The following is a 24,179-nucleotide window of genomic DNA, read 5'->3' as shown; positions in this document are numbered from 1 at the left end:
GGGAGAGGTAAAGTAGGGGAAGAAATTTTTAGAGCATAAAGGAAGAAAACTGGTATTTCTTAAGAACCTATGATGTATGGAATTTTGCTAGGCATTTCAGATATGTGAATCTTGAGCACATGTGTAGGCTAAAGGGAATGAAGGAGGGAGAAAGTAAAATTATAGGACCAAAAAAAAAAAACAGAGGAGAGGATGAAATAAGAAACACCAAGAGAGAATTCACCTTCTCTAATACAGAGATCACTGGAGTGGGATTAAAGAATGCAACGCACTTGTATTTGGCTGCAAAGTTTCCGGAATTTTCTCAATTTGGGTGACTGACCTGAATAGAGGGTTTTTCTAAAATAGAAATAGACTTGTTAAAGTGACAGCTTGAGTTTAATAATAGCTACCATTTATAGAGCGCTTATTCAGTGCCAGACACTCTGCTATTCACTTCACATGCATTGACACCTTTACCAAACAACCCTATGATGGGAGTATTATTTTCATCCCCATTTTATATAGGAGGAAACTGATAGTCAGAAAAATTAATTAAGATGCCCAAGGTCACAAAGCCAGTATGCAGTGGAGCTGGGGTTTGAACTCTTGTAGTCTATGTCTAGAGCTTGTATTTTTAATTTCTAAATTAAACTGTCTATCCAATAACATTTCTGCATAAATTATACAACTATTCCTAATCCACTTGCTGTTATTCTGGACTAAGAGTCAGGTTCTGGCTATTTGACTTGCTACTGTGCTTAAAGAAAGGTGCACTCTACTTTAAGAAGCTCATGAATATCAAAGCCTTAATCACAGCTATTCAGATGACATGAGTTCATGCTTTACAGACCAACCATGGCCCTAGTCATATTAAAATCAAAGTTGCAAAATAAAAAAAATTCTGAAAAACCTTGTCTGCTTCATTTAGATAACAGTGTGAAGAACGAATTGAAAGATAAAAATGCTAAGCATTTACCATTTCCTTCTCCTTTTTTTAAAAAAATTTAAGCCCTGTGGTATTATGGATGATATCATCAGGCAATTTGGTTTGAATATGTTTCATGCTGGACTGTGCAGATTACCCAACTAATGACATGCACACTCCTTGCCATTGTGACACCCCTCTTCTTACAAGTGGGAATTTCAAGTGACAGACTAAAGCTGTTTGCTATCAATTTTGCAAAAAACACATCTGCCAGATAGCCAAGATTTAGTTCAGAGACTGAAATCGATTAATATTCTAATTTGTTACCCATCATTAGCGTCACAGTATATTATGCCAAGTCAAAAGTGATAACCTTTATATAACATATGCTCCTAATGGAATTTGATTTTAAGGATGTGTTTTATTTTTGTTTAGTATTGCCTCCTGCATATAAATCCTATTAGAAATGTCAATTATACAGAAAGGAAAAATTATTATGGATTAAAACAAAAGTGTAAAATACATAGTATTACACACTTTCAATAAATGGCATGGCTTTTATTTATGATGCAGTGTTTTCTAACATTGATTTAACATACCACTTTAAATAAATGGCATGGTTTTTATTTATGATGCAGTGTTTTCTAACATTTATTTACCATACCACTTTAAGGTTTTAGTTACCTTACATTTTTCTTCCTATTAAATCAAGGAGGGTGCTAGCAACATAATAATTTTAGGGGTGGTACTCAGATTCTTTGACATTCTATTATTTTAGGTTTCTGGTCAAAGGCAAATCTCGATGGACAAGCAGATTGTTTATCTGGTCTGATTTCCAGTGCCCAATAGAGGGACACAGGACCAAGACAATGGTTTGGGAAGGAAAAAGATGAGATTACCCAAGAGAAACAAAAGAAAGGAGAGTTTCATAGATAATATTTTTTCCAGCTGATTGCTTTCCTACTAATGAATAGGGAGGAAAAAATAAAGTAATAGCTGGCTCTGAGTGAGAAAGGCTAAAAGATGGAGGAGTCGTGACCAAAGAAACAATTACATTTTCAATGTTTATGACATAGTCAAGCATTAAAATGATGCTTTCATAAGTGTTGGAAATTTAAAATGTATGATTTAGTAAGATGCTTAAATTTGTCAGCATATTAAGGCCTCAAAGTCTAAGAGGAATGGCTCAGGATACAAGTTAAATTGGTAGTCATTAATCCACTCATTCATCAAATATATATTTAGTGCCTCATATGTGCCAGGCATCATCATAAACAGACCCAACATATTGCCTTCATAGAGCTTACATTATTTTGGAAGAAGCTAGAACAATTTAAAACCAAATAATAAAATACATGATATTTCAGATATTGCTAAGTAATATGGTGGGAAATAAAGCAAGGATGGGGGATAGGAAATACTGGCAAAGATGGGGTGAGATGAATGGATTGCAGTTTTAAATACTGTGGTTGGGGAGGTGCTAACATTGGGCAAAGACCAAAAGGAAATCGGTAAATGAGTTAGGCTCGTATATGGGGAGCATTTCAATCCTATAGTTATCAGCCTTGCCATGTGTCTCATACTGTTTATTCTTCCAGAGAGGAAGATGGTGTTAAAAGCCAAGATATGAATTTGATTTATGTTGTTCATTGCTTTCTCTGCTTCTCTAAAACACATTTCTCCTATGTAAACATTTTGATAAAATATTCCTTAAGTGAAAGTTTGCACCCATAATATATGTATTTGGTTTATGCCTGGTAGTTATGACCTCAAAGTTATACCAAAAGTACCTGGAGTTTGTATATCAGTCCATTAACTCAGCAGCAGAGCAAGGACAAGAACTGAGATTTTGTGTTTCCCATTCTAGTGTTCGATGTATTGGACCATCTTCATCTCTGCTGGCTTACAAATCTTCCTGCTAAGAACAGTAATTACTGACAACTGTGCTAAGTGTGTGTCTTAGATCAACCTGAACTTCTTAAAAGAGGACAGACAAATTAACAAGTTGCTAATTAATGAGGAATAAGAAGCTGATTCCTTGTATGCTTCATTTAGTTTTTCAGTGTCCTTATAGAATAATTCTCTTATAAATCTCTAATCTGGATTATTGCAACAACCTGCTTTCTCTTCTGCCCTTGCCTCTCTATAGCCTGCTACCCCTGCTTTGTTTTTTTTTTTTTCCACTGTAGCAAGAATAATCTTTTAAAAAACTCAAGTCAGGGCTGGGCGCAGTGGTTCACGCCTGTAATTCCAGCACTTTGGGAGGCCAAGGCGGACAGATCACCCGAGGTCGGGAGTACGAGACCAGCCTGACCAACATGGAGAAACCCCGTCTCCACTAAAAATACAAAAAATTAGCCAGGCATGGTGGTGCATGCCTGTAATCCCAGCTACTTGGGAGGTTGAGGCAGAAGAATCGCTTGAACCCAGGAGATGGAGGTTGCAGTGAACTGAGATCAAGCCATTGCATTCCGGCCTGGGCAACAAGAGTGAAACTCTGTCTCAAATAATAATAATAATAATAATAATAATAATAATAATAATAATAATAATAAATAAAACAAAACAAAAAACCCACCCATCAGATCATGGGACACCTCTGCTCAAAAAGGCATTTTATTTCACTCAGTGTAAAATCTAAGTTCTTTAGAACAATCAACAAGGCCCCACATGACATGGCTTCTGCTACATTCAAATTCATCTTCTGCCAGTCTCCACCTCGTTCAATCTACTTGAGGCACACTGGGCTTCTTGCTCTTCCAGGTAGATTCTTACCTAAGGGCCTTGGTTCTATTTGCCAGGTTTTGTGATAGCTTCTCCTCCACTTCCTTCAGATCTCTTTATGAAGGAAACCAGCCCTGGTCATCCCCAAAATAACAACCTTTTACGCTTTTCCCCTTCCCTATTACATTTACACTATTATATTTTTCCTTACATCATTTATTACTATATATTTTCCTCTTTATTAATTTCTAACTTTTTTTCCTCACTAGAATATAAGCTCTGTGAGTGCTAAATATTTGTTCTCAGCATTTGGGAAAGTGCCTAGTACATAGTAAGTATTCATACTTGAAGAGAAAAGACTAAGTTGTAGTTTAAGATTCAAATTAGATGCAACTGGAACTGAGGCAGAGCAAGATGGAGGAGTAGGACTCTCCAGATACCATCTCCCACAAAATCATAAGTTTGAACAACTATCCATGCATGAAAATAACTTCACAAGAGCTAAGGAAACCACATGAAAGCTCACAGTAGCTGGTGGTAGCATAATAATAAGAAAAAATGCATTGAAGAGATAGGAAGGACAGTTCTACAACACCTGCATCACCCTTTCCCTAGCCCCAGGCAGCACAGGTGCAGAAAGAGATACTGTCAACTTGGGAGAAAGAGAGGGAAGTGAGCACAGGACTTTGCCTTGGACCCTAGCATTGCAACTGCACAGTAAAACTGAGTACCAGGCAGACCCCCATGGCCTTATATTCAAGACCTATACCGGTGACTGAGCCTCTAAACTTGCCCTGGTGCCAGGAGGGACCACACAGCCCCAGGCTTCAGGCTTGTATGGCAAACTTGATCTCTGGTATGTATCACCACTGAGTTGGTATCAGTGGTCTTGGGCTTCAGGTTGCCCTCAGCAGCAGGCAGCATTAGTGGCCCTTGGCTTCAGCTGTCCTAGTACTATGCTTGCTGTTGTGGACCTCAGGCTTCTGGCAGCACTCTTATGGCCACAATTGCCCTGAGATTCTGGAAGTGCTATGCTGGCCACAGCTGTCCCAGGCTTTGGTCTGCCCCAGTGCCATACCTGCTGTAGTGGGCCCTAGGCTTCCGTCAGCACTGCACTGGCTTCAGCTGCATCCAGCTTCTAGAGCACCTTAGTGTCTTTCCATTTGCATCTGCCCCAGGCTTCTTGCCCACTGCAGGGCTTCACCTGCCACAGTGGGCCCCAGGCTCTGGCGATGCCATGCTGGTTGCAACTGCCCTGGGCTTCTGATGCACTCTAGCACCAAACCCTACTGCAGGGCTTTCACAGACAAAGCCTGTCTATCAAGACTGTGAAGACTGAAGTAAGTGCCTATTTCTTCAAATACACAGACATTGATACATGATCATAAAGATCAAGAAGAATCAGGGAAACAAATCACCAAAGGAAAAAAATAAGGTGCGAGTGACTGACCGTAAATAAATGGAGAGGTATAAAATGCCTGACAAATAATTTCAAATAACTAAGGAAGCTCAGTGAACTTCAAGAAAACAAAAGGAGAAAATAGTATGAGACCAGAATAAGACATTTAATAGAGGTTTAAATAATAAAAAAGTATTCTTGCAGCTAAGAAATACAATGAATGAAATGAAAAGTGGAGTTGAGAAAAATATAATGAAAGAAAAAAATGCAGTAGAGGGTATTAACAGCAGAACTGGTCAAACAGAAGAAAGAATCTTTGATTTTGAAGACAGGCTATTTAAAAATAGAGAAGAAAAAAGAATGAGAAGAAATGAAGAAAGCTCATGGGATTTATGGGACAGCATCAACAGAGCAAACAATCAAGCCACAGGAGATCAAAAAGAAGACAGAGACAAAGAGTGGGGAGCTTATTTAAAGTAGGCCAGGTGCAGTGGCTTAAGCCTGGAATCCCAGCACTTTAGGATGCCAAGGTGGGTGGATCACCCGAGGTCAGGAGTTCGAGACCAGCTGGGCCAACATGGTAAAACCCCGTCTCTACTAAAAATACAAAAAATTAGCTGGGCATGGTGGCAGACACCTGTAATCCTAGCTACTTTGGAGGCTGAGGCAGGCGAATCACTTGAACCTGGGAGGTGGAGGTTGCAGTGAGCCAAGATCGTGCCACTGCACCTCAGTCTAGGTAACAAGCAAAACTCCGTCAAAGAAAAAAAAAAGAAAAAAAAGTAAATAAATAAATAAATGGTAGCAGAAAATTTCTTAAACCTGGAGAAATATGTAAGTATCCAGATACAGAAAAATCAAAGGTCTCCAATTAAATTCATTCCAAATAAGACTACCCCAAGATATATACTCAAATTGTCAAGGATCAAAGACAAAAAAGAGGATCCTGAGAGCAGCAAGAGAAAAGAAGCAAATAATATATAAGGAAGTTCCAATACATCCAGCAGCCAACTTTTCAACAGAAATTTCATAGGCCAGGAGAGGGTGAAATATTATAAAACATGCTGAAGAAAAAAGTGCCAACAGAGAATAGTGTACCCAGCAAAGCTATCTTTCAGAAATAAAGGACAGATAAAGTCTTTCCTAGACAAACAAAAGTTGTGGGGGTTCATTACCACCAGGCCTGTCTTATAAAAATACTAAGGGGAGTTCTTCAAGTTGAAAAAAAAGTTGCTAATGATTAACACAAAAATGTTTAAAAGTGTAAAATTTGCTGGTAAAAGTAAGTACACAGTCAAATGCAGAATACTATAACACTGCAATCCTGGTGTGTCAATTACTTATAACTTTAGTATGAAGGCTAAAAGGCAAAACAATTAAAAATAATAATAGCTACAATAATTTTTAAAGGAATATGCAATATAAAATATGTAAATTTTGACATAAAAATTCAAAATGTGGACAGTAGAGGAGTAAAATTGTAGAGGTTTTTTCATGATCAAAGTTAATTTGTTATCAGCTTAAAATAACCTGTTATAACTATAGATGTTTTTTGAAAACCTCATGGTAACCACATAGAAGAAACCTCCAGTTGATATACAAAAAATGAAAAGCAAGGAATCAGACATACTGCTAGAGAAAAATAATTTAGCCACAAGGGAAGACAGCATGAGAGAAAAGAGAGAAATAAACAATGTACAAAATAACTAGAAAACAATTAATAATATGGCAGTAGTAACTATTGATAATTACTTTAAATGTAAATAGGTTAAATTCTCCAATCAAAAGGCATAGAGTGACTGAATGGATTTTAAAAAGATCCAGCTACATGCTGTCTACACTTCACCTGTAAGGACATACAGAATAAAGGAATGAAAAAAGATATCTAATGCAAATGGAAACCAAAAGAGAGCAGGAATAACTATATGTGTATCAGATCAAATAAAATAAAAGCAAAAGTTGTAAAAAGAAATAAAAAGGTCATTATATAATGATAAAAATGGTCAAAATTCAGCAAGAGAATATAATAATTGCAAACATATATGCACCTAACATTGGAGCACCTAAATATGTGAAGCAAATATTAATAGACCTGAAGGGAGAGATCAACTGTAATAAAATAATAGTGACTTAACACTCCATTTTCAGTAATGGACATATTATCCAGGCAGGAAATCAGTAGGGAAACATCACCTAAACTACAATTTGCATCTAATCAAACCAACAGACATATATAGATTATTCTGTCCAACAGCTACAGAATACACATTCTTCTCAACTGCACATGAAACATTCCCCAGAATAGATCATATGTGAGGCCACAAAATAAGTCTTAATAAATTTAAGAAGATTAAAACTATATCAAGTTATTTTTTTGACCATGATATAAAACTAGAAATCAAAAACAGAAGGGACTTTAGAAAAAATACAGAAATACATGGAAATTAAACAACATACTGTTGAATAAATAATGGGTCATTGAAGAAGTTAAAAAGGAAACAAACATTTCTTGAGACAAAATATTTCTTAAGACAAATGAAAAAGAAAACACAATATAGCAAAACCTATGCGATATAGCAAAAGCAGTTCTAAGAGGGAATTTTATAGAAATAAATATCTATTTCATAAAAAGCAGAAAAATCTCAAATAAATAGCCTAATGTTGAACCTCAAGAAATTAGAAAAACAAAGACAAACTAAGCTCAAATTTAGTAAAGGAAGGAAACAACAAAGATCAGAGTAGAAAGAAATGAAATAGAGACTATAGAAAAAACAGAAAAGATGAACAAAACTGAGATCTACAAAACTGGGTTTTTGAAAGTTAAACAAAATTGACAAATCTTTAGCAAGCCTAACTAAGAAAAAAAAGAAAGAAGACTCAAATAAAATAAGAAACAAAAAAGGAGATACTGCAACTGATACAACAGAAATGCAAAGGCTCATGGGACTCTTATGAACAATTGTATACCAACAAATTGGATAACCAAGAAAACATGGATACATTCCTTGATACATACAACCTACCAAGGTTGAATTATGAAGAAATAGAATATCTTAATAGATCAGTAATGAGCAAAAAGATTGAATCAGTAATAAAAAATCTCCCATAAGTGAAGACCTTATATCTTCACTACTAATCTCTATGAAACATTTGAAGAACTAATACCATTTCTTCTCAAACTCTTCCAAAAAGGGAAGAAGGAATACTTCCAAACTCATTTTACAAAGCCAGAAAAGCCCTGACAGCAATGCCAAACAAAGACACTACAAAATACCAATTACATTCTTCACAGAAATAGAAAAAACAAAATTAAAATTTGTATGGAACCACACAAATCCCTAAATAGCCAAAGTAATCTTGAGCAAAAAGAACATTGTTGGAGGTATCATACTACCTGACTTCAAAATATACTACAGAGTTATAGTTTTATACTATAGAGCTATACTAACCAAAACAGCATGGTACAAGCATAAAAACAGACACATAGACAATGAAACAGAATAGAGAACCCAGAAAGAAATCCACACATTTACTGCCAACTCACTTTCAGCAAAAGAGCCAAGAACCCACAATGGAGAAAGAACAGTCTCTTTAGTAAATGGTGTTGGGAAAACTGGATATCCACATGCATAAGAATGAAACTATACTCTATCTCACAACATATACAAAAATCAACTAAAATGAATTAAAGATTTAAATGTAAGATTCAAAATTATGAATCTAGAATAAAACACAGGATAAAAGCTTTATGACATGGTCTTGGCAATAACTTTTTGGATATGTCCCAAAAAGCACAGGTAATAAAAGCAAATAGATGAATGGGATTATATCAAACTAAATAGCTTCTACACAGGAGAGGAAACAATCAACAAAATAAAAGGACATTCTACAGAAGGGGAGAAAATATTTGCAAACTATACATCTGGTAAGGGGTTGATATCCAAAATATGTAAGGACCGCAAACAGCAAGAAAACAAATAACCCAATCAAAAGAAGGGCAAACAACCTGACTAGACATTTCTCAAAAGAAGACATTTAAATGGTCAACAGAAATATGAAAAAATGCTTAATACCACTAATTATCAAGGTAGTGCAAATTAAAGCCACAATGAAATATCACATCAAACCTGTTAGAATGGCTGTTATCAAAAAATCAAATATAAGTGTTGGCGAGGATGTGGAGAAAAGGGAACCCCTGCACACTGTTGATGGGAATGTAGATTACTATAACCACTATGGAAAATAGTATGGAGATTTCTTTAAAAATTAAAACTAGAACCACCATATGATCCAGCAATCCGACTACCCGGTATGTATTCAAAGAAATGAAATCAATATGACAAACAGATATCTGCACTCCCATGTTTGTTGCAGCATTTTTCACAATAGCCAAGATATGGAATCAACCCTTGTCTTATCAGTGGATGAATGGACTGTGGTACATCCACTTGAGAGATACCATTCAGCTATAAAAAAAATGAAATCCTGGTATACGTGACAACATGAATGAGCCTGGTGAACACTGTTAAGTGAAATAATCCAGGCACAGAAACATAAATACTACATGATCTCACTCATATGTGAAATCTAAAAAAGTTGATCTCATAGAAGTAGAGAGTAGAATGGTGGTTACCAGTGGCTGTGGTGATTGTGGGGAGGTAGCAATTGGGGAGATGTTGGTCTAAGAATACATTTCAGTTAGAGAGGAGAAATAAGTTTGAGAGATCTTTTGTATGACATGATATTTACTGTCTACAACATGATATTTTGATACATTGTGGAATAACTGAATCTTGCTACTTGACATATGCATAACTTCACATAGTTATTTTTGTGGTGAAACACTTTATATTCACTCTCTTAACATTTTTCTGGAATACACCATAGATATATTGTTAATGATAGCCACGATGTTGTAAAACAGTATGATTTTATCTGTCAATGTAAAAATAAAATTAAAAAATTAAATGTCACTGATTAGACTTAGTGCTATACTTATCCAAATAAACTTAGGTGTAGTTTTTTTTAATGACAATAAGGAAACTTTAAAAAATAACAATAAGATTTTTAAATGATGAGAACTGAATGACAGAAAATCAAACCTGCGATATTGGGAAGGCAAACCTTAGCTATTGTTCAGAAACAATCTTTGCAATGAAATAATTTCATAAATGCAAATCCAAAATAAATATAATGGAAACCATAAACATTAATATTCTTGAGAGAAACAGACACCAAAGAAAAGAACATACCTATATTAAATACAAGCTGCAGACTTTTTTTTTGTAAACTGGATTTTCATTTATGGAGTATATTTAAAGACAAGAAGAATATTCCATTTCCAAGAATATTTCGTTTTATATTGGGATGCTATCATTCCCATAATAATAAATTAAATGTAAATTTATAGTATATTAAAAGGAGTTCTGCTTTCTTTCCAATGGATAGGGTATTTTTCAACCACTTATTTTTACTCAAGTACTAATATAGAATACTCACATGGAATTTTATGCAACTCATTCATAAATTTCTCCTTCAGCTTAGAAAATGCATCTTCCTTTCCTTCTCCAGGACTGGCTGGCTCTGTGGCATTGCTTGGCAGAACAGTCGCGACAGTGGTGACCGGCGGGGCTGCCAGAGCCTCATGGTGACTCTCGCTCACCATTTTAGGTTCAGGTGAAGCTGTGAGGGGAGGGAAGCAAAGACAGAACAATTCAAAATGGCTTAACTGCTCCCACATCAAAGGTATCCCAGAGATGAAACAACATCAGAGGTGGCACCTGCTCACTGGGTAAATAGTCCATCATTAGCATATTGCTTTGTGTTGGTTCATGAAATATTTATGGCACCACAGCGAGTGAAGAGTTCTTCCCCAGAAGGTAAGACCAGACATAGTTACTGAATAGCATTCTATTCCAGCAATACTATGTATACTGTCAAATCTATTAGTTATTTATACAGCCAATTATTTGCTGTGTAGATTTAACTTTTAACCCATATCTTACCAAAACGTGTATGAAACAATTCTTGACGAAATACATGCTTTATACTTTAAATATTTTGTATTTTCTAAAACGAAAAAAGAGATACAATATTTGTATTGGAAATGTTGATAAATGATAACATGTACTCAAAATGCTAGTGAGTTTAAAAATGGTTATAAGTAATATTATTCATAATATTGATACTATAAGATGTTATGAATAAATTACAGTAATTGGTTCTTGAGTATTTATTGATGGTAAGTTTTCACCCCAGTCACTTTTTTGACATTTATTGTAAACAATACTCAGATCAATAATTCACTTGTCTTGCTGGGTAATTTTTTTAAGTCACTATAAATGTGGCATGGTTGACTATATACATCAAGGTGCTGCTAATGAAACACAACTTATAAGTTTAGATATTTTACTTTATTTAGCTTATTTAATTAGAATATTTTATTTTATTAATTTATTCAATTATTTTAAGTATTTGTTTACCTCCAAAATATGCCAAAATAATTAATAAAGTAATCAATACAAACAGCTGTGAATTCAGAAGACATCAGTTCTCATCCTCTTCACTAGCTAAATAAACTTTAACAGGGCATTTGACTTCCTGATTTATCCACCTTCTGAAATATGAAGAACTAAAACCTGCCCTTCCTAGATTTTTCTTAGAACACGTGAAGGTACAAATGTAAGGAAGGTATTCTAAGGGAGTAGAAATGAACGAATATTCTCCAATATAAAAATATTCCAGACTTTGTAATTTTCCTGCACAACTTAAGATTTCAGGCTTTCTGAGGAAAGAATGGGCATGATTTGGGGCAGAAATAGATAAGTAAAGAGGCCTGGACAGGATTCACTTCACGTTCTCAACAGGAAAGTAGATGAACTTATAAAAACCTTTCAATTTGCAAAGACATGGAGATAACCAGCAAACAAGATTAAAAAAAAAAATGAAATTTAGTCTGGGCATGGTGGCCCACTCCTGTAATCCCAGCACTTTGGGAGGCCGAGGCAGGTGGATCACTTGAGGTCAGGAGTTCAAGACCAGCCTGGCCAACATGAAGAAACCCCATCTCTACTAAAATATAAAAATTAGCCGGGTGTGGTGGCAGGCACCTGTAATCCTAGCTAGTCAGGAGGCTGAGGCAGGAGAATTGCTTGAACCTGGGAGGTGGAGGTTGCAGTGAGCCAAGATTCTGCTACTGCACTCCAGCCTGGGCTACAAGAGCGAAACTCTGTCTCAAAAAAAAAAAAAAAAAAAAAAGAAAGAAAGAAATTCATACAATTTGTGAGTTAGTTATGCATACTTACATATTTAGTGAAAGTACAATTGAAAATAGAATAATCTCAGATGTGTAAGATTCTTATTAAAATCTTAATCAAAATCCAGAGATTTTGGATCTACTTCCAGGAGATCATGGCTGAGGCTAACACATATACATAGATAAGAATTTTTATTTTATTTTATAATTGACTATTGCTCTCTCTCTTATGAGGTAGGGTCTTGCTCTGTTGTTAGGCTGGAGAGCAGTGGTGAGATCATAGCTCATTGCAGCCTTGAGCTCCTGGGCTCACATGATCCTACTGGTTTCAGCCTTCTCAAGTATTGGGATTACAGGTGTGAGCCACTGCACCTGGCCTCGTTCTCTTTTTTAAGTTTTTAATTTTCCATTACTAGCTACTAATATTATCCTAAAGGGTAGAATTGGACAGATATCGGCTCAGATCTTCTTCGTTTTTCAGTTTCTTCTTTTGTAAAACGAGAATAATCAGACCAAATCCGTAAGGTTTTTATGAGTATGAAATAATTTATGCAAAAAATTTAGCATAGTGTCTGGCATATTAGTTTGTTCCATTGATCCATTGTTCAATTGATCCGCTGGCATATTAGTTTGTTCCAGAGATCAGTGGATCAATGGAACAAACTACCAGTGGATCAATCAATTGATTGATCAATTGATCTATCGACCCATCTCTAATAGCACTTGGCCTCCCAGAATTGTCCAGAATGTGGAAACTTTTTGTTTCCAACTCAAGTCACGTCCCAGAAGCTTTTTCTGATTATCTGATTTTGTTCAGTTTAGGAGCTCATCTCCCTGGAAAACTTTGAAGTTTTGTTTGCTCTGTTGATACAACTTGGGTAAAACTGTTGATATTAATGATGTCCTAACTTTTGTATTTCATTGAGCCAGCCAGACTAAAATTGTACACACACACACACACACACATACACATATACACACATTATTACAGGCACGTATTCAAAAAATTAATTTGTTCCTTTGCTGTGAGAAACACCAGATGTGACACACATTATTACTTATCTCTGTACAGGATAGTTGAAGATATTTGAGGAATTATGGCTTACTGTAGAATTTAAAGGAAATGATTGAGTTAAATGAAAATAGCTAAGTACAATAGCTCCATCATTACATTAAAGGTATATTGCTCAACTATGTTTCTGCTTAATTTTTGTTCAGTTGTAGAGGTGGGATATTGTTGCTGGTCATTCAGACTGATGTCCAGCTGCTACTTTCAAGTGGTTACACAGTTGTTTCTAGCCTTTGTGTGTACTGATAGCTGGATCCTCCTTCACTTCTTGAGTTGTTAAATAGTTTTCATTTTACTCCAGCTTATAATTGTACATAAAAAATTTCTACATATAGTTTGAAAGGCATAAAAGACTATAGGAACAATAAGACTTTTGCTAAATAGGGTCAACATTTAGAAAATGTTCTTAAAGTTACCCAGCTTTTTTTTTAAGGGAAGCAAAGAAAGTTTCTATAATTTCCAAACCAATCCTCTATAGACATAAAATATACTTTGAAGGTGTTCATCAAAAAATTAAGAGCTATAAGCTTTTAACTCTTACCAGCCAATGATATCATCCCTGTTATTTCTTATTTTTAATAAAAAAAAATTGTAAGAAATATAGACAAAGTTCTTTCTACTTAGTGCATACCACCGTGAAATTTAAAAAAATCATAAAATACAAAAATGTAGTGGGTAATTGAGGATCTAATATACTGACAAAGAAAGACTAAGGGATCGCTTAGTGTTTTATTTTTATTCCTTCATATCTTGAGAGACAATATTGTTTGTAAAAGCAAACCTAAGAATAGTTACTTGGTTCTTGAAAATTCATATTTATGGAAATAAAATGCTTATCAGGAGGCATCATTTTGTGGATGAAAAAATTAGCTGATTATTCAGTCCTGGCTAATGTGATGACTTCATTTTTTGTTTTTTATTTTTTTGAGACAGAGTATCGCTCTGTAGCCCAGGCTGGAGTGCAGTGGTACAATTTCTGCTCACTGCAACTTCCATCTCTTGGCTTCAAACAATTCTGCCTCAGCCTCCTGAGTAGTCAGGATTACAGGCACCCACCAATGCACCTGGCTAATTTTTGTATTTTCAGTAGAGACGGAGTTTCACCACGTTGGCCAGGCTGGTCTCAAACTCCTGACCTCAAGTGATCTGCCCGCTTTGGCCTCCCAAAGTGCTGGGATTACAGGCGTGAGCCATCAGGCGCCCAGCCTGATAACTTTATATTCTTTTATGTACACAGTTTGCTTTTTCAGAAAAAAAGATATTCTACTCAGTCTTTATAAAATAAGCTAACAATTATTGAGAACCCGCTAAGTGATTTACACATATTAAAGCATATAGTATTTCATATTATTCCCATCAATAATTATCACCCATTTCATAGGTGAGGAAAGTAAGTCATAGGAGGTTATGCAGTAAAAGCCAGACAGTTAAAGTCATACAGTAGTAATTAATGGAGTTGAGATTTGAACCAAGGTGTCTTAGCCACTATAATATCAAGAGACTTGGAAACTATGAGACAAATATCTAATATAATCCTTTTTTTTTGAAGGAGTTTTTGGATACAACCCATAGTAAGAGGTTATTTTACATTGTCATCCAGTATACACACTCTGTCTGCCTAGATATTATATACTATATATATATTATATACTATATATATATTATATACTATATATATATTATATACTGAAGAGAAGTTTCACATAAAAACACTTCTGTGGAATACTTGGATATATTCAATTCTACTCTATTCTTTATCACTAAAAAATTCTAGTTGTATCTCAAAGTTGTGTACATTAGTTTCACAATCCACTCATGATTTGACACCTGCAGTTTGAAAACCCACTAAAATAAAGGACATATTAATATAAAATAACACCGAAAGGGGCTAATACTAATGATTCCATTTATTAGGCACCTACTTCGTGCCAAAATACTGTTGTTGATATTTAAGGAGAAAATTCTCAATTCCTATTACAACCCTGAAAAGTAACTCAATCTTATTTTACAGAAGTAATTGGAGTGTGGCTTTCCCAGGATTAAGTGATTGGTCCTACACAGATTTAGCCTGATCCAAGGTTCCTTCTAGTGGTCTACTCTACTAATAACATTTAAGCATCATTAAACAATTAAATCAGTACTGAAGAAGTATTTATGATTTTCTTTTGAATCTATTTGCCAGTGAATGGAAGACACAGTCATCTTACTGAAAGGAAACATAGTACTTAATTTTAGAGGCACAGTCATTTAGTTTGTTAAAGTGGAATTCAGCATCCTGAAATATACCAAGAAAAATATTACTGAATAGAAAATTAAATTATCTTCTAAAAGAAAGTCCAGCACTAGCAATTTTCTTTTTTTTTTTTTTTCATTTTACTTTAAGTTCTGGGATATATGTGCAGAACGTGCAGGTTTGTTACATAGGTATACATGCACTGTGGTGGTTTTAAGCACTGCATGCATTAGGTATTTGTCCTAATGCTCTCCCTCCCCTTGCCCCCCACCCCTGAAAGGTCCTGGTATCTGATGTTCCCCTCCCTGCATCCATGTGTTCTCATTATTCAACTCCCACGTCTGAGTGAGAACATGCAGTGTTTGGTTTTCTGTTCTTGTGTTAGTTTGCTGAGAATGATGGTTTCCAGCTTCATCCATGTCCCTGCAAAGGACATGAACTCATTCTTTTTTTATGGCTGCATATTATTCCGTGGTGTATATGTGCCACATTTTCCTTATCCACTCTATCATTGATGGGCATTTGGGTTGGTTCCAAGCCTTTGCTATTGTAAATAGCAGCACAAACAATTTTCAAAGAAAGAAATACAAACTCCTCTCCCTCCTGACAAAAACTAAAAGCAAAATCATAAAAATTTTAATTTCACAAATAAAGAACTAAAAATTAAAATAACAGTGGGATGACATATTCATTTATAAATCTGGCTAAATATAGATAGTGAAGGTGAGGGTACAAGAAACTGGGCAATTAGGAAGGAGACTAGATTAGAAGGATACTTTATAGATACCAAACTAACAGAACATATCAAAAACTTTAGAAAGGGTCATTTTTCTTCTAGGAATTCTCAATAAAAAATTAATCTTAAATGGATATAAAATCAATTTAATATAAGGATGTTTGTAGTAACATTATTTATAATATTAGAAGGACCAGAAATTATCCAACAGAGAGACCTCTTAATTATAATGATCTATAAAATGATGTTATAAAAATTATCTAAAAGGTAGCCATCTATAAACCTGGAAATACGTGGGAGCGTTAGGTAAAAACACAAATTATGAGACAGTATATAAAGTGTCCAGTTTTTCTTTAAGAAATCTTTTGCAAAGAAGAGGCTGAAAAGATGCATTAAAAAGTGTTAGCCTTGTGGAAGAATACCCACTTTTCCCTATATGTCTACATTCTCAATATATTGTAAACCTGAATTATTTTAAATTACAAAAAGAAAAAAAATCTTTAAAACTTTTATTCTGGAGAAAACTGGATCTTGCAGAAGAGGTTTAATTTCCTAATGTCAGATTTTCAAAAAAAAAAAAAAACAAACTTTAAAATGTAATTCAGAAGCTAAATCTCAAGAATGAATGATGCAGCTACATATTTAGTCAATACGTAAAATGGCCACTGGCTAAAATACAATGTAGAAAATATATGAAGGTATCATTAAAATTTATACTTTTGTTAGAACTAGAATTTGATCCAGCAATCTCATTACTGGGTACCTTTCCAGAGGAAAAGAAGTCATTATATGAAAAAGATACTTGCACACGCATGTTTATAGCAGCACAATTCGCAATTGCAAAATCATGGAACCAATCCAAATACCCATCAATCAATGAGTGGATAAAGAAACTGCAGTATATGTATACGATGGAATACTACTCAGCCATGAAAAGGAATGAGTTAACGGCACTTGCAGCAACCTGGATGAGATTGGAGACTATTATTCTAAGTGAAGTAACTCAGGAATGGAAAACCAAACATTGTATGTTCTCACTGATATGTGGGAGCTAAGCTATAAGGATGTAAAGGCATAAGAATCATTCAACAAACTTTGGGGACTTGGGAAAAGTGGGAGAGGGGTGAGAGATAAAAGACTACAAATATGGTGCAATGTATACTGCTTGGGCTATGGGTGCACCAAAATCTCACAAATCACCACTAAGGAACTTACTCATGTAACCAAATACCACCTGTACACCAATAAGTTATGAAAAATGAAAAAAATATGAGATACAAAGAAAAGTTTATAGTTTTGTGGTATAAAATGAGGAAAATCAGGACTTTGATGGCTATGACAACTTCCCTCTGTCCTCTTAGAATTATTATTCTTAGTAGGACTTTATACCTATCTCTAGATCTACAAATTAATATAGATTTCTCAGATTACATAGTAAGATAGTCTACTATACTGCAATAGCATCATGATTTTTAGACAAAGCATTACTTCCATCTCTATTTAAGTATCGTATTTTATAACGATAGCATGCAAAATTAAAGCACATACAGGAGGAGGTTGAAAAAATATTACTAAAAAAAGTCTTCTAATGCAGAAAAGTCCCATATTGAAACTAACTCTTGGAATAATTATTAAAAAGAAGCTGGGAGATATTATGGAAGGTGTTAGAGTATATTATGAAGTGGAGGGCAGAATGTAGTGATTTTATTCCATCCAAGTTTTCCTTGATCTGCTGTGGGTATAGGTAGAATCCGTAAGTGAGGGCCATGTCTATTCACTTCTTCCCATGCCCTGGGGCTTTCAAGAATAAGGATTTCAGCCTCTTCCCTCAGCTTCAGGCAGTGCTGCCTGCTGATTGCTCACAGCCAGGGAGTCACTCCAAAGAAATTGCCCTTGACCAAAAGCAGCTGCCTTGCTGAAGGTTAAACCCCCTTACCCAGAAATAGCCTTCACGCAACGAGTGGTGGATGCTGGCCTCGATTTAGTTCATCTCTGAAGGACACTACAGGATCAGCTAAAGCCTGTTGTAATGGCATATCAGTTCAGCAAGCATCTCCCCGTCTGTACATCTGCTTCCTTCAGTTTCTTACATGGAGAACATTTCCTAGTAAACTGCCTCTGATTGAGAGCAGGTTCCCAGGGAATCTGACCTATAACACCTACTCTGAAATATTTTTGGAAAAAAAATGAAACACTGTCAAAGCTTTCATTTAAATTCTTTCCAAATCCAAAGATCCTTAGGCAGTTAAGTAAAGTCTAGCAACATATCAAAATCCTCCATAAGTTTGCAGATGTTTGAATGTCAGGCTTGAGGTGTATCTTCTGTCTAGTTCAAACATAATTTCTCTTGAGGGAAGTAAGTGGGAAGCAAGAGATTGAACAGCCCTGTCACTATGGAGGAGAGCTGACTTATGGCAGTAGTTCCAAAGAAACTACTACTGATGAAAGGCTGTTTTTCAGACCTTGGAACAACTGGAAGCACAGCAGTTTAGCTAACCTAAAACACACTGGTGCCTGGATTCTTCTTCCCTTTTTTCCAAAATGGATCTAGTTACCTCCAGATTTTACCCATTTAACAAGTCACAAAAATTTCCTCAGAGGTGTAGGGAGATTTTTTTTAAAGAGTATGCCTTCCAGGAAGTATTTCTCATAGTGCTTTTGCAAATTGAATATAACTGGGCCTTCTTAGGTTTACTTTAAGAAGAGAACAAACATTCTTCCTCAATGTCACAAATCCCACAATACAAACATTGAAGAGGTGTGTAGAGGTGTTATGCTGAAGGTGTCTTTGGAAGAATGTAAGCAGAAGGAAATACTGCATGCTCACCAGCTGCCTTTCCTAAGAATCTCCTTTAAACATCTCTGTTCCCTCTACTATATGTCTTCTGTCTTCCTTCTTCAGAAATTCTCCGCAGCTTCCTAAGCCCTATTGGCTTTCCTTCTCATATCCCTCTCTCCTGTCTGCCTCTCTTCTCATTCTGATTGAAATGCTTCAGTCTCCATTTTCTCTTATAGCCCTTCCTTGGTCTTAACTTTTTTTCTTCCTTTGATTATTTTTTTCCCTAATGGGAGAACAAGAATCATTTTTAGTTAGGTCTCACTTACCATGTGCTAAAGACTTGATGTAAGTAATGAGAATTTAGTGAGCTTTATGCTTTATGTGGAGTTGGAGAATAGGAGAATAAGATATTAATTCACACCATTAAAGCAGCCCATGAGTTTCTGCTTGCTGACCCTTCCTCCCATTATGGAAACTCAAATATGCCCCCACAATGGCATCTCCTGAAACCAATAGTGGTAAATTACAACTCATAGTTATCTTCTTAACATTGTTGGATAATTGGGAACATGACTCTGATTTCCAGGAAGCAGGTGGGAAAGTATGAAGAAGAAGTAGCAAATAGGACCAGGAATCAGGAAATTTGGGCCCAAAAAGGATACGTGCAGAGAGATGCAGCTGTTAGTTTCTCAAAATAAACAAATAGCTTAAAAGGCAAATGTTTGTGTTAAAAACCAGGGGTTAAACTGTTTAAGTAGCTAGCTAATCCTACTTCTAGAGGTTGGAAAACTGACTTACCAACTTGCAAATTTCATATTGTTAATGAGAATTCTTTCTTGTCTTTTTCTCATGTAAGGTAATTTAGTTTGCTAGGTTGTCCAGTGTTCATTCCCTCCCATCCCTGTCTCTTGAAGTTGAGCAAAAGCTTAGAAGCCATCTTTCTTAAAGATGGAAGGAGACTGGTTATATTAAGAATTTAGCTATTTTCCCATCTAACCCTAATTTTCATTGCTTAAAAATCATAATAACATCCTGTGTCAAAAAGTGTCATTTTTTTTTCTAGATTTATTTCCAAGCTGGCCCAACTGGTTTAACATCTCTATATCTTTTTTTCTTTTTTTAAACTTTGTTTTTCACCTCATGTTCTCACTCATAAGTGGGAGCTGAACAATGAGTACACATGGACACAGGGAGGGGAACAACACACCGGGGCTTGTTGGTGAGGCAGGGAGAGCATCAGGACAAATAGCTTAATGAGGGACTTAATACCTAGGTGATGGGTTGATGGATGTAGCAAACCACCATGGCACACGTTTACCTATGTAACAAACCTGCATGTCCTGTACATGTATCCTGGAACCTAAAATCAAATCAAATTAAAACAAACAAAAAACTTTGTTTTCTCTGAGGAGAGATGGATCTAACCCTTGATCCTGAAGGTGGTGGGTGGGAGATGTACTCAAATTATGAAATCCAGTGTGTGCCCATCAATAGCTCCTTTTCAGTAAAATTGTTCTCACGGCTCTAAAGGTGGGAAAGAGCTCATACACATTGTGTGACCACCCACTACAGCATAGTCACAGCAAATTTAAGGAGGAATGTGTACCTGATTCAATGGCAGCTCATTGGACTGAAGCCAATGACACTGTTTGGCATGAAAAGGTGAGTTAGGCAATAAGAATCATTTCCTAGGAGTTTAAACTATGAAAAACTTTGAAGAAACTAAGGCATAGCGAAAAAAATAAACATGCTCATTGTCACAGAGTTAATAAGTGGTGAAGCCAGGATTCCAGTATGGCTATCTGATCCCAGGGCTCACATCTGTGATCACTGTCCAATGTCATCCTTGCAGTTACTCCACTTCTGTTGGCCTGGTTTTCATCTTGATCTGAGTTTCACTACATAGTATCCCACTTGATGATGATCTAAGTATCTGCACCTTGTAATCAAGAAAGTAATTATGAGAAACAAAACCTACTGTGTGGAGTCACTAGTCTTGTTAGTTTCTGGATCATTTGAATTTATAGCTAGAAGTGATGAATTTTGTCAGTAACTCTTCACTCTGCATTCCTAACTGTACATGGAAGACTGTTAGAACTGACAGCATTGTGTGATGTGGGATCCCATTATGGAAGCTAAGGAAAATGCCATGGAGACTGATAGTTGAGTGACGGATTAAACACTCAACTGAATACATTCTCTCGCAATATTTTTTTCACATGTTTTCCATCTTTGAAATGGGGATTTTTCTTAAAATCTGTGGTATCTTACTATCACTGTCTGCCAGGCCCAGTTGTCATTTGCTCAACATACGCTCAACACAGTTATTATTCCTGCTGATGTTCCAGTCAACAAATCACTCAAAGGTGACTTAAAGAAGGGATCTGCATCTGGGTTGTCATCTGAAACCTTCTAATATTGGCTTTACCATCAAAACTAGCAGAATGAGAGTCACGCAATTTGGAAGATTTTGGAGGCAACAGTAAAGCAATATTTGCAGAAATGGTATCTGAAAAAAAGAGCATTATCAAATCTGAGTATTGAGAACAGATTTAGAAATTTTAGAAATTCATTAACCAATTTATTTTGCTTTTATTTTTGTTTTTTTGTGTGCACAAGACTGACAAAATGAAATCTGTCTAAATAAGTCTAAATAATCTTTTAATACAAAATAAAATTCAAATTATATGAAACCATTTTTGATATTGTTTTGCAACATTCTTTCTTAGTGCTATATAAAATAATGGTGCATCTTGTAATTAATGGTCTCTTAGTGTACATGAAATACATATTTCCTAAAGAATGAGGAGAAAATATGAGTATTGTTTATAAATAATGTATTGGAAAGGGAAAACTTTTAAAAAAATTTAAACAAACTGCGTTTCTCGTTCTCAGAAGATCAATTACAATTATATTTAGCAATTGTAGTCAACATAAATTTCAGAAGAACTAGCTAAAATAAAAATAAATCCATGAGCCAAGTGAAAATTATATTCATTGCTGTGTTATTTTCCCCTTTGGACCTATATTATTGAGAATAAAAGAACGGAAACAAACAAGCAAAACATATCCAGGAGAAAATTCAAGTGCTGAATTACTAAAGTGATATACAGAAAATCAGAAGGTTTTATACAAACCTGAAAATTTTCTACCTACAATAGGGATATGAATCTTAAAAATATGGTACATTAGAATTGTAACTAAAAACATATTCCTTAATGAATTCACAAGTTTAACATTGTTTTGCTGATAGTCCACTTATTATGCATTCGTTTCTCTATAAATAAAATATTTTATCATTGCAGTTTCAAAAACCATATTTATTTTAAAAGTGCCACTAAATAATGTAGAATTTTTCTGGCTCTAAAAAGCCTCCCAAGATTTTAGTAGGAATGGCAGGTTCGTAATCAAGAAAAGACATGAGTTTTTTCAAATGCATTATAAAAACTTCAGGTGTGTTTTACAGTGTTTTAAAAAATGTTGCAACAGGAGGCTGGGTGCGGTGGCTCACGCCTGCAATTCCAGCACTTTGGGAGGCCAAGGCAGGTGGATCACGAGGTCAGGAGATTGAGACCATCCTGGCTAACACGGTGAAACCCTGTCTCTATTAAAATTACAAAAAATTAGCCAGTCGTGGTGGCGGGCGCCTGTAGTCCCAGCTACTCGGGAGGCTGAGGCAGAATGGCCTGTACCCGGGAGGCAGAGCTTGCAGTGAGCTGAGACTGCACTCCAGCCTGGGCGACAAAGAGAGACTCCGTCTCAAAAAAAAAAAAAAAAAAAAAAGTTACAACAGGAGTAAAGTCTCTCTTTTTTCTTTTTAATTTATTTTTGATAGAAGAGGGAGATGTAAAGGCCTAGAGATGGAATTGAAACCTTCCATGGATCAATTTGACATAGCTTTTTTTAGTGACTGTGCTCATTGTATAGAATATTCATTGAAGTGATCCCTAACTTTTTTGTATAGTAAGATGGTACTAGATGCTTTTGGTAGTTATGAAGAGATATAGCTTAGTTGAAGCAAGCCAATTGGCTCTCATAGTGTTTTTTTATACAAGTTGCAGATAAATAATTTGGAATTTCCTTTCTCCGTTGCTTTGCTGAAACTCAACTCTGAACTCTTGCTGTTTCTGAGCTGCAGGCGCTTGACAGAAAATCTGAGCTTGCAGCTCACAGCCCTCTTTTATCACACTGTGTTCAAACAGTCATTGTTTTGTCACACAGTGAAGCAAAACTTTAAAATCCATCTATACACAGTTGAGACTGAGGTAAATAGGATGATGGAAAATGTTGCAACCTACCAGTTAGAAATAATATATCAATAAATAAAAAATCTAACATTTATTAAGCTATACTATTACCTAGACATTATTATAAGCGCTTTAAATATCTAAGCTCATATAATGCTCACAAAATAAACCCCATGAGTCAGGCAATATTATTACAGTGTCTCTCTATTATAGATGAGAGAACTTGCCAAAGTTTGCACAGCTAGTAAGTGGTGGAGCCAGGATTTAAATTGAAACAGGCCAGCTCTGAGTCCATGGAAGTCTGCCTCACTAATAAATGAATAGATAAATGTTGATCGAATGAATAAACTGTGTGTCTACAATGTGTCCAACATTATACTAGGTGCTTTGAATAATTCTCAAGTAATTCATTCACTATTTGAATGCCTGGGGATACAGCCATGTACGCAGATGGTTAAAATCCAAAATATACTCTAGTATAAATAATTATAGGAGACTTCTCCCCAAATTCTACCTTCTGTTGTGTGCCAATGAATTAATTTGGGGACATGAGACAAGAATGAACAGTATCCACAATCTATGAAAAAATAACAAGCAAGATTGTTGGCCGTTTACCTAACAGTGTGTTGGTTTTTTACCCAACAGCTAGCTATTCCTTCCTTTCAATTTAAGATAAACCCCCACTTTTTTTTTTTCTGACAAGTACTGCTTTGGGGAGATTACCTTATCCCTGTTTCATGAGAAAATCTTATTAGTCTATGTGTTGATCATGGAAATCCTATTCTTTTTGCTGATGGTTGGTTTAGGCAAGGGCATATGAGTCAATTTGG

The 24,179-nt window shown here is 35.5% G+C and overlaps 1 protein-coding gene across 4 annotated transcripts in view; it reads right to left on the bottom strand.

The window, feature by feature from the left end:
• Nucleotides 1-24,179, bottom strand: part of SYT1 (synaptotagmin 1) — a 579,008-nt gene that overhangs the window by 217,172 nt on the left and 337,657 nt on the right. For all 4 annotated transcript variants that reach the window (XM_055236330.2, XM_055236332.2, XM_055236334.2 and 1 more), the window contains one exon: nt 10,530-10,712. In XM_055236330.2, coding sequence (XP_055092305.1) covers nt 10,530-10,695 — 166 coding nt within the window. In that variant the 5' untranslated portion in view covers nt 10,696-10,712. The remainder of the gene's footprint in view (nt 1-10,529; nt 10,713-24,179) is intronic.

This window comes from Symphalangus syndactylus, chromosome 13, assembly GCF_028878055.3.
Source record: "Symphalangus syndactylus isolate Jambi chromosome 13, NHGRI_mSymSyn1-v2.1_pri, whole genome shotgun sequence".
NCBI lineage: Eukaryota > Metazoa > Chordata > Mammalia > Primates > Hylobatidae > Symphalangus > Symphalangus syndactylus.
The sequence above is the reverse complement of the archived record's forward strand: the minus strand, read 5'-3'. Positions and strand labels throughout refer to the sequence as shown.